Source organism: Pocillopora verrucosa, chromosome 8 (assembly GCF_036669915.1).
Source record: "Pocillopora verrucosa isolate sample1 chromosome 8, ASM3666991v2, whole genome shotgun sequence".
NCBI classification, from domain to species: Eukaryota; Metazoa; Cnidaria; class Anthozoa; order Scleractinia; family Pocilloporidae; genus Pocillopora; species Pocillopora verrucosa.
In genome coordinates, this window is record NC_089319.1 from 11,813,069 (window position 1) to 11,827,368 (window position 14,300).

Genomic DNA, 14,300 nt, shown 5'->3' on the forward strand with positions numbered 1-14,300 from the left:
ACAGAGCACAGTCAAGGCTTCTCTATTTGTTAAATAGAGAATCAAGCACTACGAGAATATAAGTGATTGTTTGTTTGCTTAGACGCTGGAAGCCTCTACATGCAAAAGGACTGAAAATAACCCGCGGCTTAATTATCGGGAGGCGAATGTTACAGCCTGAAGCAACAACAGCAAGCTTTATTCGCATGACCATAAAATATTACAGTATTGCCGAAATGCAAATCAAGGAGCTAAGGGAACAAGAATCGAGCTAGCTTGTTTCGTAGATCAAAGCATGAGGAAATAAATTTAACTTATTGTAGGGATGAAAGTATAGTCTCTCTGTTTTTTCCCTCTATCGCAAAATATGTCGCGCTCTACTCCAACGTATCGAGCACTGTAAAACGGGAAAATCAATACACAGACTTCCTATGAAAGGAAGTCTGTGTATTGTATATATAAACATATTGTATATATATACATAAGTTAAAGAATTAAAGAGGACACATTCATTCTCTGTGACTCTGAGTTTCGCGCCTAAGCGCTCGTCGCGACGTCTTCTTGAATTCTTTAACTTATGTATACTTAGCTCTGCTACCAGCGCATTGAGCACTTTATGCCAAGGTGGACTCTACCCCCACATTTATATGTATATATATATATATATATTTTATTTTTTATTTTTTTTATTTTTTATTTTTTTTCCAAATTCAGTTGTCATGAAATTCAGTTACAAAATGGACAAGCTTCTCGAAGACAATCTCATTTGAGGCCAACAGAGAAAGCTGCGAGCCCAGGAAAAAAAGACAAACAGCAGCTAAGTCTGCAGTTTAGGATAAATTCATTCTAATTTATTGTTACAGTTACAACAAGATTTTTATTCAAAAATCAATTTTATTTAACTGTAATTAACCCCTTCACTCCCAAGAGTGCTAAGTCAAAATTGAGAAGAAATCTTTGAATTTCAGTATGCAGAATCAACAAAAAACAAACGTTAAAACATGAAAGTGCTGCTTGACAGCTTACATTTGAATGTTCACATACAAGAGCTTCATCCTAAGAGGTTACAACTACATAAAATCAAGTCAAAGCTTGACTCTGGGAGAGAAAGGGTTAATACCATTTGTATCATCATCCAAAATTAAATGATTCATTTAAAGACTATTTTTTGACTGATAGTATTTATTGCAATAAATATAATTCAAGTTATTGTATTTTATGAAAAAGAATCAACAGATTTTATTCACAATCTGTGTCAAACCAAATTTAATGATTGATTAGGACTATTTTGTATACGATTAGCTGTAATTGAGGATAATTCTTAATAAGTAATAAAAGAAAAAGAAATCAAATTCCATCCTAATATTACTACATGTTGATGTGAATACACAATTGAAAATATTTTACATGTAAACCTGAGTTTAATTAGGTATGTAAATGAATTCCATTGAATACTTGAATTTTTAGTTGTCAGTTGCCTCAAAATATTGCTTAAAATTCTCAGTCATTCTTAAACATTCCTAGAAATTCCTGAAAATCCCTATGAATTTCTGGCAAGTTTTTAGATTTAGTCTCTCAGGGAAAGTCATTGGTGCTCTGAGTTGGAATTCCTAGGATTTTCTTAGGAAAGCCAAGTCCTGTTTGCTATTAACTTGGAATTTCTGGGAATTTCCAGGTTTTTAGAACCAGAGTTGTTACAGTTGGGAATTCTTAGGAATTCCGAGGAAAAAATACCTAGGAATTCTTAGGATACTCTAGGAATTCCAAAATCCATTTCGCAAACGTAATTGTTCAAACTGCAATTAGTGCTAACATAGACTAAAATTCAAACTTGGTCAATTTTTTCTTGTTTGAAGGCATATAGTTATGTACATGGTATGTCTTGAGGTTTCATCTTCAGAGCTCTACTCTCCGGTAAAAACTGATAGCAGTAAAACATTGAAGGGTAAATATTGCAATAAAACTACATCAAAATGTTGTCAACAACCCTGGATTAGCTTATATCATCATGTTTCAAACAAACCTATCCGGGTTTCTGTTACAACCAGAAATTGGAGTTTATTACTTAGCGTTAAGTCAAGTTTCCTTTCTGTTTGAGTGGTGCCTACTCTTACAAATTCCTGGCTTAAGACTGATCAGTCACATGTAAGATACCGTGTACAGCTGTACATGGAGCAAACTTTCAAATTTGAGTTGCCATAATAAAAGTTGTATCAAAATAAACTACAAATACCCAACTTAATTCAACATAGGAAGAGCAAAGAGATTTCTTCTGGTTTTGTTTACAATACAGAAAGTATAGATCAACACCTAAAATCAATGTCCTTTATGTAAGATATAATTTCGATCTATACTTTTATTAATATTTAAGACACCTGTGCAATTTGCACATGCGCACAGTAGTTCCACGCTGCACAAATTAGTTTCCACATCAATTTCCACAATTAAAAGCAACTTTAGTTGCTATGAATTCTTCTTGAGAGAAAATCAACCCAGACTCCTGATGATACTCTTTAAGAGGGGCAATGTATGTTAATTAACTGAAAGGTATAACTAGCAAATACAAAGCACTTACTGCAGAAGCATATAGGCCACTAGACTGCCTGTGTGAGTTGTAAGGTTGCTCTGAGACTACATTGTAGGAAGAAGATTTAACACTTGGACGAGCTCTCACCTGAAAACAAACAAAGATACATAAAGCTAGTAAGAATATGACTTTAGCAAATAAACACATAGAGCTCTATGAAGACCTCTAAATAAATCACAGTAACTCATACCAGTCATCATGGATAGCCTCACCAGTCATGCATGTACACGTGCAGCATTATCAGCTTACAGCTGTACTACATGTCTTATATTTACTGCACTTCTCGGAAAATGAAAGTGTAATTATATGCAAGAAAATGATAGAGCTGCTTTATCTTTTTTTAAAATTGTTTTCAGAGCAACTTCCTCAGTCAAAATTGAAATATATAGTAATCAAATTTAGAGAGGCCCGCAAGTTTTTGGCCAATTAGTGTTCACATGAAGATCCTATGTGCCACCTGATTATTTTAACCTTCCCTAAGTAACAAACTCAAAAAAACCATAATTGCTCAGTTTCAAGACCTGATGGGTCATTGTGTTGAGTTCTTGGGCAAAACTTGTTCTTTTCGCGTTGGCTCTCTCCACCCAGGCCGGGTACAAATGAGTACAGGAAAATAATTGTTAGTGAAGCCTGATGAAATGCTGGGGAGTAACCTTGCAATGAACTAGCACCCCATCCAGGGAGGAATAGTAATAATCCTAGTCACTTCAAGCTATGGAAACCAAGATAGGCTCTGGCAGCATTGGCCACTTGTTTCCTTTACAGACTTTTTTTAATTAAAAAATCCTAAGGAAAAGAAGCTCCCTTGTCTATCAGAAAGTTTCACAACTACTGTCCAACAATATTGCAGATTAATCAATCTTTAGTAATGATCATCAACATGTTGCTTTATCTCTAAATTACTGGGAGACTCACACCGGAAATATCACTGGAATGGTAGGAGATGAACTATTCGTTTGTCTCACGATGGAGCCACTTTGGATGTTGGTAGCAACGTTCCGACTGCAATACCGCTAGTCTTCATCAGGCGATGAAGAATTGCCTAGTGAAGACTAGCAGTATTGCAGTCGAAACTTCGCGATCAACATCGTGAGACAAACGAATAAAGTTTATCTCCAATGTATCCTACATCATGATGAACAATAAACACATATTTTATTGCATAAATGGAATGTTTTGCAATTCCAGAGAAAAGTCAACAAGGTGTGATAAAGCTTAACCACAAACAATGATCAAGGGTAGCTAGTTTGCGGTTTTGAGGTTTGTATATGGTCAGTACACAATTGATTCCTACACGTGCATCAGTAAAGTAAACTACACACCAGGCAATTTAGCACATTGGTTTTTACCTCCAAGACGCATAAAAATAATTATGAATTAATTCCAGTCGCTAATTACCCTATTGCTTTGCAAGTGTCTTACTCAGGATATGATCTCCTATAATCATGAAACTTACATTTTCTGAGGTGAATAAGGAATCACTTGAATCACTTATTGGAGGAAACTTATAACCTGTGTAGAGAGGTGGACGAACAAACAAAAAAACAATTAAGGCAAACATATCCACCCTAGTTGTTTCTATATAAAAACCCTTGCTTGGCATGTCTAACAGCCTATAACGTTTACCAGATGAGGAAGAAGGAAACTTGCCACCAACTTTGCAAAACTACCCCCTTCATATTTTCCTCTTGTTTTAGGTTTGAAGTAGCAAGAATTCCCTGTAACTTCAAGTACAACCCATTCTACTTGTAAAGTGCATTAGTGATGTTGGAAGAAATTGTATAAATACCTCAGGACACCTCACTTTCCATTTTCACGAGATTAAATGTATCTTGGACAACTATGTATTTTGGTTCTTTGCGAAATGCAGCTGACCGTGTCTTTGAACTTAATTTTCTATCCATGTAAGCACTCACATACAAAAAAAATCCAGCTAAAAAACGTGCCCTTTGAAAATCCATTTTTCTCCTTTTCTCACCATGTTCGTCCTGAATGTATTTCATTGTATACCTCGACTTAATCCCGGGAAACAATGAGACTTTTGGGAAAGCTAAACTAACAATACTCGTAAAAAATACGCGCGTCTGATTGGCTGAGAATGGGTGCATTTTTATGAAACACAAATGCAAAGTTGTAACAGGAGTGCATGCAAATTACAATAGCGTGCGCGCTGTCAAAATTTCGTTTGTATCGACTTTCTGTGATTCTTTTTTCATGTACATTACAAGTAATGACAACTATAACATGATTTCTCTAGCAACTTGGTGTAATAAGCACTTGAAAATTTATCACCAAATTGCATTCGAAAATACACCAACTGTTTCCCTCAAGAGCAAACATAAAGTGAGCAATATTCCCTATCCGTTACAAAGATTGTCAACTCCATACTCTTATGCAACATAGTAGGTAACCAAAACTTTGAATTTGACTACTCAAATTTCCCTGCTCACTGAAGGTAAGAAGACAACGATACAACTTTAACAAGGGAATGACCCTTAACGTTATTTCCAAGTCAATCAATGAAATGGTTTTCATATGTATGATCCTACCCTAAAGGTCAGTTCAAGTTTGGTTCATTGTCACTTCTTTCCTCAAAGAGTTATTTCAGTCCACGTTACGAGTAAGATTACTCTATGAATAAAGGAAACTTCCTAACCAATCAAAAGTTAAAGGGACCTTCCTCTGATATAAAAATGGAGGAAAAAATTTCAGGAAAATGCAGATTAAAGTCAAGGTTGGTATCAAGCCCCCCATTAATCGATAACAACAACAAGTGATACCTTTGTCAAACTTAAAAGCTTGCTTGTTTATTGAAATCACACTCAGCAATTAAAAACAAAGATATGAAATCATTATTATAAAAACCCCTAACATGACATTACGTATCATCTCTAGCGTTGTAGTTGCTGTAATGAGCAAAAATATTGTAAAAATTAGATTAAAAAACAAAAGGACTTAAAATAAAAAATCAACTTCTTGAGAATGCTTCCAATGCTAAAATATTTTTGCTTCTCAGCCTTTGCTTCCTAAGACTCCTGATACTATCAGCTACAGTCAGTACTACTATGTACCAAACTACATGGCTAATTGAAAATACGATCTCATGCATGGGAAACGGTGAATTTCTCTCTACTCAACATTGCAATTTTTATTGAAACAGTGTCCATCGAATTCGAAATATGAGCAACGCCACAATGGCGCCGAAAACACATCTCACTAAAAGCTGGACTACTAACGACTTAAAAATGTACAAAAGAAAGAGCTACTGTGGATTAAATATTACTGCTTATCTTGGGTAACACATGAAAAAAAGCGTTAACTGTTTATGATATACTAAACACCTGATTTCCGCTAGCATTTTGTCTTCAACACGGTGAAGATACTTACAACGCGATAGGTAAATTTCGCCCATAATATGGGGGTGGCCTATATGTTGGACGTTCACAAACATATTGGTAACAATATACATAGTAAACGTAGTGCTGTAACCTACAACCCACCCGGATCGTAACGCATATACGCGAAACTACCCTTTTTTGAATTCTCCAGTATCCTCCTCTATTGGAACACCAACACTTATCCCAGTAGGTAACGGTGCCTTTTCCACCTGCGCACAGATTACAAGGGTGAATTGGCGGAAATGATCCCGCATGTCGACGACTGCGATGTTGCGTTCCTGTCGTCAAAAGAAAAGACACAACTGCATTAAATGTGTCACAACAATTTAAAGTTTGCGAAACAAGAGTAAAACACTCCATTATTTTCCTGGAGGAATTTACGACATCTTGATACTTTAGAAATTTCTATCACCTTTAAGATTTACCAGGTGTCTATATATTTTTCATTCTTTAATTATTTCAAAGAACAGCTTGGCATGGGTTTACTTCAAAAATTAATAAAAGTCAAAAGGAAAGCGCGAATGCAATTTAGCCTCCTGTTTTTTCGGTATACGCATTTCAAACTTCTCTGTCCTTGACTCACCTTCTGTCTCTACCCTTGTAACAGTCAATGAGTCGTCCATCATTTTCACCTGATATATTGGGTATTGTGGACAGAAGTTTGCCAACTCCTCGCTCAGTTCAGACCGATCAGCTATCTCATTGTCCACTGTCCACTTGCTGTCAATAATTTTGGTCTTGTCCTTGTCTAATTCCTGAAAAACAGCAACGAGATGTCAGTATTTTTCAGCCATCCCAATGCAAAAGAGAAATCATGCGTCTCCTGTACTCAGTGCACTAGTCAGGTAGCAACCAGGACAATTTCTAATTCCTGTAAAACGGCAACGAGATGTTTTAGAATTCCTCAGCAATCTCAGTTTAGAGGAGCTATGCGTATCCCACAGTGTTCACATATCAGTACACTGTATTCTTGGGTCAGCCAGCCGCCAGGACAAAACTATTGAAACCCATACCCACATATTTCTCCTCTTGAATCACTTACTGGTTTCTTAACAATTGACTGGGATATCTTGTTAAGTTTCCAAAATGTTCCCAGCTTCTTATAATGATCCGAGATGTGTGACATTTAAGTGGCAGCACTCGAATGACGATTGTAGCGAGTAGTTAGCAAATAAAGACTTAATTAGGTTTTTGCACTCACAAAAGAAGACAGCAGTTGTGTTTCTTACTAAAAGATGAAAGATTTTACTTCTTTGCCATCAAATAATGTTTCAGAAACAGTTTCTCGTAGTCGACAGAGCTCACCTCAAATTGTTTGTCTGAAAAAGGATCGTGTCTAATCAAGATCACTCTCGAGTTTTGCTGGTGTCGGCACCTCTTATGACAGTGGCATAAGATAGCAAATCTTTTTTTCCGGCAACAGCATCATAGTCATATTCTGTTTTATGATAAAAGAGGAATTTTTCGATAATCCCAATGTTGTTTAAACACTGGTATTTTATTTACACGAAAACATAAATTTGTAAGCATAATGAATATGTCCCCTTTGTCTGGTCTAGCTTTGTCTAGTAAAGGGTAGCTGATCATGTTTAGCGTTGTCCCAGTTGGCTTAAAGAGTTATAATCAAGACTTGCTATTGTATTTTATTTACACGAAAACATAAATTTGTAAGCATGATGAATATGTCCCCTTTGTCTTGTCTAGTAAAGGGTAGCTGATCATGTTCAGCGTTGTCCCAGTTGGCTTAAAGAGTTCTGATCAAGACTTGCTATGCTTGAAACACGATAAAAAGATTGTGCTTTATGATGAGTCAGTTGGGTTTGAACTGATTAAGCACATTTTTTAGGTTTGATTGACGATTGGATAGATCCTGACGTTTTTACACCGCTTGACGCTAAAACAAATAGACTTACCGTCTTAAAGTCGTGCAAAATATTGCTTTCGTCCACGTCATTATGAGCAGGAACTTTAAACAGTTCAGTTTGCTTCTCCGTGTCAACCTCGATTGTCTCGTTGTACTCTGTCCCAGTCTCGCTGATTTGAAGTTTATAATCCACAACCTGTGAAATAAAAAATGCTCAAATTAGAGCGGAGGTACGCTGATCTTTGAATTTTGACAGGTTTGTTGAGATAAGTCGTAATAATATTTACGAAGAATGTAGCCAGCAAGGACGACAGGAATCGCGATAAGGCAACGGTCTAAGGCAAGTTTTATTACACATTGAACATTGTGGCAAGCAAAGAGATTTACATCTTATGAAAGATGCATCTATAAATGCAGTGAAGCTTAAATTTTAAATCCAGTTATTTCAATAACTAGTTTTGAAACGTTTTAGTTATTTCCAGAAATTATACGAGCGAGAAGTAATCAGAAAGTGACGGTAAAAGACAGAAAAGGAAAAAAAAAAACGCAAGCTCTTTATAGCATGCAAGATAAATTACTTCTGAGCCTTTTGTTGCTAATTATTGGATTGAGAGGAAACAATTTACCTTCCCAGAAGGGGAGCGAGCGGAACCGAAGGGACTTGCAGATGTCCAGTTTACTGTGGCACACAAGCGGTAGGAATAGGAAGGCTGGTTTCTACAAAGAACGAACAAAATACATAGAGATCGTCATTAATTAATTTTATTAATTTCTTCTAATCACTGAAAAACACGAATTGAAGCCCTTAGTCAACTCATAAAATTTCATGTAACTTGTTGTTTCAAAATTTTTACTTTAATAAAAACAGTTGCCAACAAGATGATGCTATGTTAGGAAAAACGGGAGACAACCTCTAGATTCTTTCTGTGTAATTTTGCCGACATACAATAATCAAATTTTAGAAATAAAGATGCAGTTGAAAGTCAATCATCATAAAGATGACAATATTCAGTAAAATCCAGATACACGAAAAATTTAAATGAACAATATAGATCAGTTTTAGAAACCTGTTTCAATTGTTTGTGTGGTGCATGCAATTATAACTAGGCTATACCTAAATTTAAACAGTGCCTGTCCACTTACAGCGAGCATAATTGTTTTCTTCTGGGCTCAGTTTTGTTTGGTGTACTCCGTCAATTTTCTTCTTGGTGTTGCTCGTCTCTCTTTGACTGAAGTCGATGTGTACTGTAACTTGGACGTGCTTTGCTTCTTTTTATGCCGTACTTAATGCTATGCATATGCATTATTAATGCATATTTGAATTTTATGTTTCAGCGAGGGGTACATTGTATTCTTGATAATTCATTTTAGATTTCGAGGAAATATCAGGGTGCGTGGAAAAGAAATATCAGAAGTGTTTGCAACATAAGGTATTTTTTTCGATTAACTGGTGGGTTAATTTAACAGATACTGTGTTGTGACTTCGGTGATTGTTTACAGTTGTTTCTGGCATCTTATGTTAGTGCATCATTCACCTTCTATCGTGCAAAACACGTGATTCTAAACCGGGATGTAAGAGTTGCTCTAATTCGCTTCAGCATGAGGGAAACGGGAAATTCAATGGTTATTCTTGGACATGAAATCTTGTAAATTTAATTCATATATCTTGGAATATTCAGTCGCCCTTGACAGCTTTTTTTATCGTTTCTGCTGTTTAACCCACTACTGCATTTCTAGAATTTGGAGGTTTTGTTCAAATTTAATTATATCTTGAAGTTATGCTGAAAAACTCCTTTTCGACGTAGAATAGAGTGCCGATATAGTGAACTGAATGCACTGTACTGAACTGTTTACAACATAAACACACTTTATCCGAGGGGGTAATCCATGCTTAACTTCCTTGTTTTTATTTGATTACACTAATTGCTACCTGTCTCAGCCAACAGGTGTCTTTTCTCATAGTTTTACTCAGTCTTTGCAACTTTGTCTCTCTATATTGCTTCCTTTCAATGCTTACAACGTAATAGGAAAATCCTAACCACTGAAATTTCATTTTGAATATCCCTACTTAGCGAGTGTGGCTTGCACTGAGAACATCTCGGGGGATATAACAGTTTTCATGGGTTCCTACAAGTTTGTCAATGTGATTGTTGAATTTTATAATACAACGCGAGAATTGCGTCAATTTTGTATTTTGGTTATAAAAAGCTTTGACCCACTGGGTACACAGGCTTAGCGCCCTTGATCTTATCTTCATAAGTGAATGGGTTTATGCTCAATTAACGTGTATCTTTGCATTTGATTGTTTACTATTTAGATAACAGTGCCCACCTGGCTATGGAATAAATTCATTTGTGATCATAAACTTTGACACCTGTGTTTCACCAATCGCGAAAAAGTAGATGTTCAAGTTTTGCCCTACGTTTGCATTCAAGACATAAGTCAACTTTAAACCACGAGAATAAAGAGGTGTTTTATTATCAAATAAGTAAGAACTGACAAGGAAGTAATGATTCAAGGTTATTTTCCTCTAAAGCAGGAAGATAATCATGAAGAACGATAGAGACAGGGTAGAAATACTGTAAAGTAGAAATAAACAATTTGAAAAGTGCCCACGTCCTTTCCGTGGGGCCTGCGAATGAAGTGCAACCGAACCTTTGTAACAACTAAACTCCTTTTTGTAGATTTAATTTACAACCAACCAATTTTAATACCGCAATTTCCATGTTTATCAAGAGCGAGTTTACCACTCTACAAAATATCTGGGAAAGATTACCAAACATGCTTGATTCCTTACACAAGCATAAGTAAAGAAAATCAATGCTGTCTTACACTGCAAATGTTTGCGAAATGCCGTGATTGCTGACTTTCATCGACTCACTTGAAAGACATAAAATAATCATACTAAATATTAAAAGACGAAGAGAAAAAAGAACCTAGATAGCGTGTATTTCTGATTACAATTTTTAGGGTGGTATCATTAATCGATAACAACAATAAGTGATACCTTTGTAAAACTTAAAAGCTTGTTTGTTTATTGAAATCATACTCAGCAATTAAAACAAAGATATGAAATCATTGTTATAAAAACCCTTAACATGACATTATGTATCATTTCTAACGATGTAGCTGCTGTAATAAGCTAATATATTGTAACAAATTAGACTAAAAAACAAAAGGACCAACCTCTGGACTGAATGTCTGCAGTGCTAAAATATTTTTGCTTCTCAGCCTTGGCTTCCTAAGACTCCTGATACAATCAGCTACAGTCGGTACAGATTTAAGCTACATTGCTAATTGAAAATACTATCTCATGCATGGGAAACAGTGAATTTCTCTCTATTCAAAATTGTACTTCTAATTAAAACGGTGTCTATGGAATTCGAAGTATGAGCAACGCCACAGCGGCGCCGAGAACACATCTCACTAAAAGCTGGACTACTAACGACACTAACTTAAAAATGTAAAAAAGAAAGAGCTACTATGGGTTCAATTATTACTGCTTATCTTGAGGGTAACAAATGAAAAAAGCGTTAACTGTTTATGATATAATAAACACCTGATTTCCGTTAACATTTTGTCTTCAACACGGTGAAGATATATATGTTATTTGCCGGCTGGGAGGTCCGTATGGTGAAAAACTGTGACCGAGGTCTTGAAAATACTGCCCGAGGCCGTAGGCCGAGGGCAGCATTTTCAAGACCGAGGTCACAGTTTTTCACCATACGGACCGACCCTTAGCCGGTAAATAACATATTTATTGTTTTTAAACTTGACGAAATTCTTTCCGAAAGAACCCGAATGATTTATGGACGTAAATACGGCAAGATCTTCCATAAACTGAACAATTTTTGAGTGAGTAAATGGTAGTTAAAATAGAGGTGATGCAAATTTAAGATAGATGCCTCAGCGAAACATTTTCATTTCCGTATCGATAAAGGTGATTTAAAAGGCTTCCAAACAAACTTTGAAACATTATTTTTACAAGTATCTGTCACAATCTGACACCTGTCAATTAGAGAGCGCGCAAGAAAAAAAAAAGCGTAGGAACATTTGAAAACCAACAGAACTAGTTTGGCATGGACTGTCACGACAATGTTTTCTTCAAAATCAGTTAATGATCTAACGGAAAGTATTATTCACTCTCATCGACCAATTATTCATGTACGAAGATTTACCTCTGTTCATTATGTAAACGGAGAGGAAAGTAATTGTGAGTAAATTCAATTTTTTTTATTTTGAAGTTGTGAGAGTTTGCTCGTTTGTTTGCTGTAATGGCGTGTTTAACTCTGATCTTTCCTTCACAAAAACTAAATTCGAACGGCACACTCCAACGAGACACAAGGGAATGTAATGCGGCCTTTTCTCAAAAAATTCCTTCAATTTCTGTTGTGCAATTTAAGGTACAAATGTCCAAATTGAACGGAATTGGGAAGACTCACCAGGAGCGTATATTTGTTGTAGAACTTAAATTAAAACTTCGCTCGCTCTTTCACTATGAACAAATTGCTCGAGAAAATTCAGATATTAAATGAATGAAAGTTCCATCGTTCAGTTTAACTGTAACCAAATACCTCACGTTTCAACTTTCTGGGTACTTTTTGTGAACGATTAAAATTAATTGCAGACGGTTTTTAGGCCGCTTGTCAACCAACGTAATGACACTATTGTTTATACAAATTCATTCTGAAACAAATATTTTTCTGTCAACCAAAGTGATTTGATAGAGAGAAAAGAGAGGATTCATCAGTTATTTATCGGCTTGAGGTAGTGACCGACGTGTTTGCTTAAAATACTGCCCAGCCGGAAAACGAGGTATATTTATGAAAAATGACAACGAAAGTTGGGAGGTACTCGGAGACTCACGAAAGCGTTACCGTGGCCCGTGGGCAGAGATAGGAAAATACTGACCGGGTAAAGAACCAATCAGATTGCAAGATTCGTTACCGTGCCCTCTAAAAAAACAATAAACCTACATATCGGTAGGTGTGTTTCGCCCATAATATGGGCGTGGCCTATAGTATGTTGGACGTTGGCAAACATATTGGGAACAATATACATAGCGAACGTGGTGCTTTAACCTACAAAACCACTAAAAAACACTCCCGGATCGTAACGCATGTACGCGAAGCTATCTTGGTTTCAATTTTCCAGTATCCTCCACTATTGGAACACCAACACTTATCCCAGTAAGTAACGGTGCCTTTTCCACCTGCGCACAGATTGCATGGGTGAATTGGCGGAAATGATCTCGCACGTCGACGACTGCGATGTTGCGTTCCTGTTGCAAAAAGAAAAGACACAACTGCATCAAATGTGTCACAGCGATTTAAAGTTTGCAAAACAAGAGCAAAACATTGAGAGAAATACCTCAATTAATTTCCTGCAGGAACTTACGACATCTAGATATTTTAGAAATTTCTATCACCTTCAAGATTCACCAGGTGTCTCAATATTTTTCATTCTTTAATTCTTTCACGAGACAGCTTCGTATGGGTTCTCTCCGTAAATTAATAAAAGTCATTTAGCTTCTTTTTTTTTTAGGTATACGCATTTCTCACTCACCTTCTGTCTCAACCCTTGTTGAAGTCAATGAGTCGTCCATTATTTTCACCTGATAAATCGGGTATTGTGGACAAAAGTTTGCCAACTCCTCGCTCAGTTCAGACCGATCAGCCATCTCATCGTCCACTGTCCACTTGCTTTCAATAATTTTGGTCTTGTCCTTGTCTAATTCCTGCAAAACAGGAAAAAGATATCTTAGTATTTTTCAGCTATCCCTAAGCAAAAGAGAAATCATGTGTCTCTTGTACTTCTCACCAATCGGTGCACTAGTCAGCTAGCAATCAGGACAATTCCTAATTCTTGTAAAACGGCAACGAGATGTTTTAGAATTTTTCAGCAACGTGTCTTTCTGTAAAAGAGAAACTATGCGTATCCCACAGTGTCCACATATCAGTACAATGTATTCTTTGGTCAGCCAGCCGCCAGGACAAAACTATTGAAACCCGTACCCACATATTTCTCCTCTTGAATTTTTTATTGGTTTCTCAACAATAGACTGGGATACCTGGTTAAGTTTCCAAAATGTTTCCAGCTTCTTATAATGATCCAAGATCTAGATGCGAGACATTTAAGTGGCAGCACCTCGATCGATGATTATAGCAAATAGTTAGCAAATAAAGACTTAACAGCAGCTGTGTTTTTTACTAAAAAATGAAAGATTAGGGAATTTTGTGACCGTTTTGTTTCTTTGCCATCTAATAATGTTTTGAAAACAGTCTCTTGGAGTCGTTTGTCTGAAGAAAGGAACATGTCCTTACCTCTGTCCGGTCAAGATCACTCTCGAGTTTTGCCGGTGTTGGCACCTCTTCTGTCAGTGGCATTAGGTAGCATATCTTTTTTTCCGGCAACAGCATCATAGTCATATTCTGTTTTACGATAAAAGAGGAATTTTTCGATAATCCCAATG

General features: G+C 36.3%; 1 protein-coding gene and 1 long non-coding RNA gene across 2 annotated transcripts; both read right to left on the minus strand.

Annotated features, from left to right (window-relative positions):
• Positions 1 to 7,285: 7,285 nt before the first annotated feature.
• Positions 7,286 to 8,564, minus strand: LOC131780411 (uncharacterized). The gene is made up of 3 exons (XR_010718544.1): positions 8,455 to 8,564; positions 7,878 to 8,024; positions 7,286 to 7,402 (listed from the first exon to the last, which is right to left on the minus strand). It is a non-coding gene; the product is annotated as an uncharacterized lncRNA (long non-coding RNA).
• A 1,895-nt stretch (positions 8,565 to 10,459) lies between these two features.
• LOC136283109 (uncharacterized) lies at positions 10,460 to 14,284 on the minus strand. The gene is made up of 3 exons (XM_066171380.1): positions 14,152 to 14,284; positions 13,394 to 13,565; positions 10,460 to 13,109 (listed from the first exon to the last, which is right to left on the minus strand). Exons 1-3 carry the CDS (start codon positions 14,254 to 14,256, stop codon positions 12,910 to 12,912), a joined length of 477 nt encoding a protein of 158 aa, XP_066027477.1. The 5' UTR covers positions 14,257 to 14,284; the 3' UTR covers positions 10,460 to 12,909.
• Positions 14,285 to 14,300: the final 16 nt, after the last annotated feature.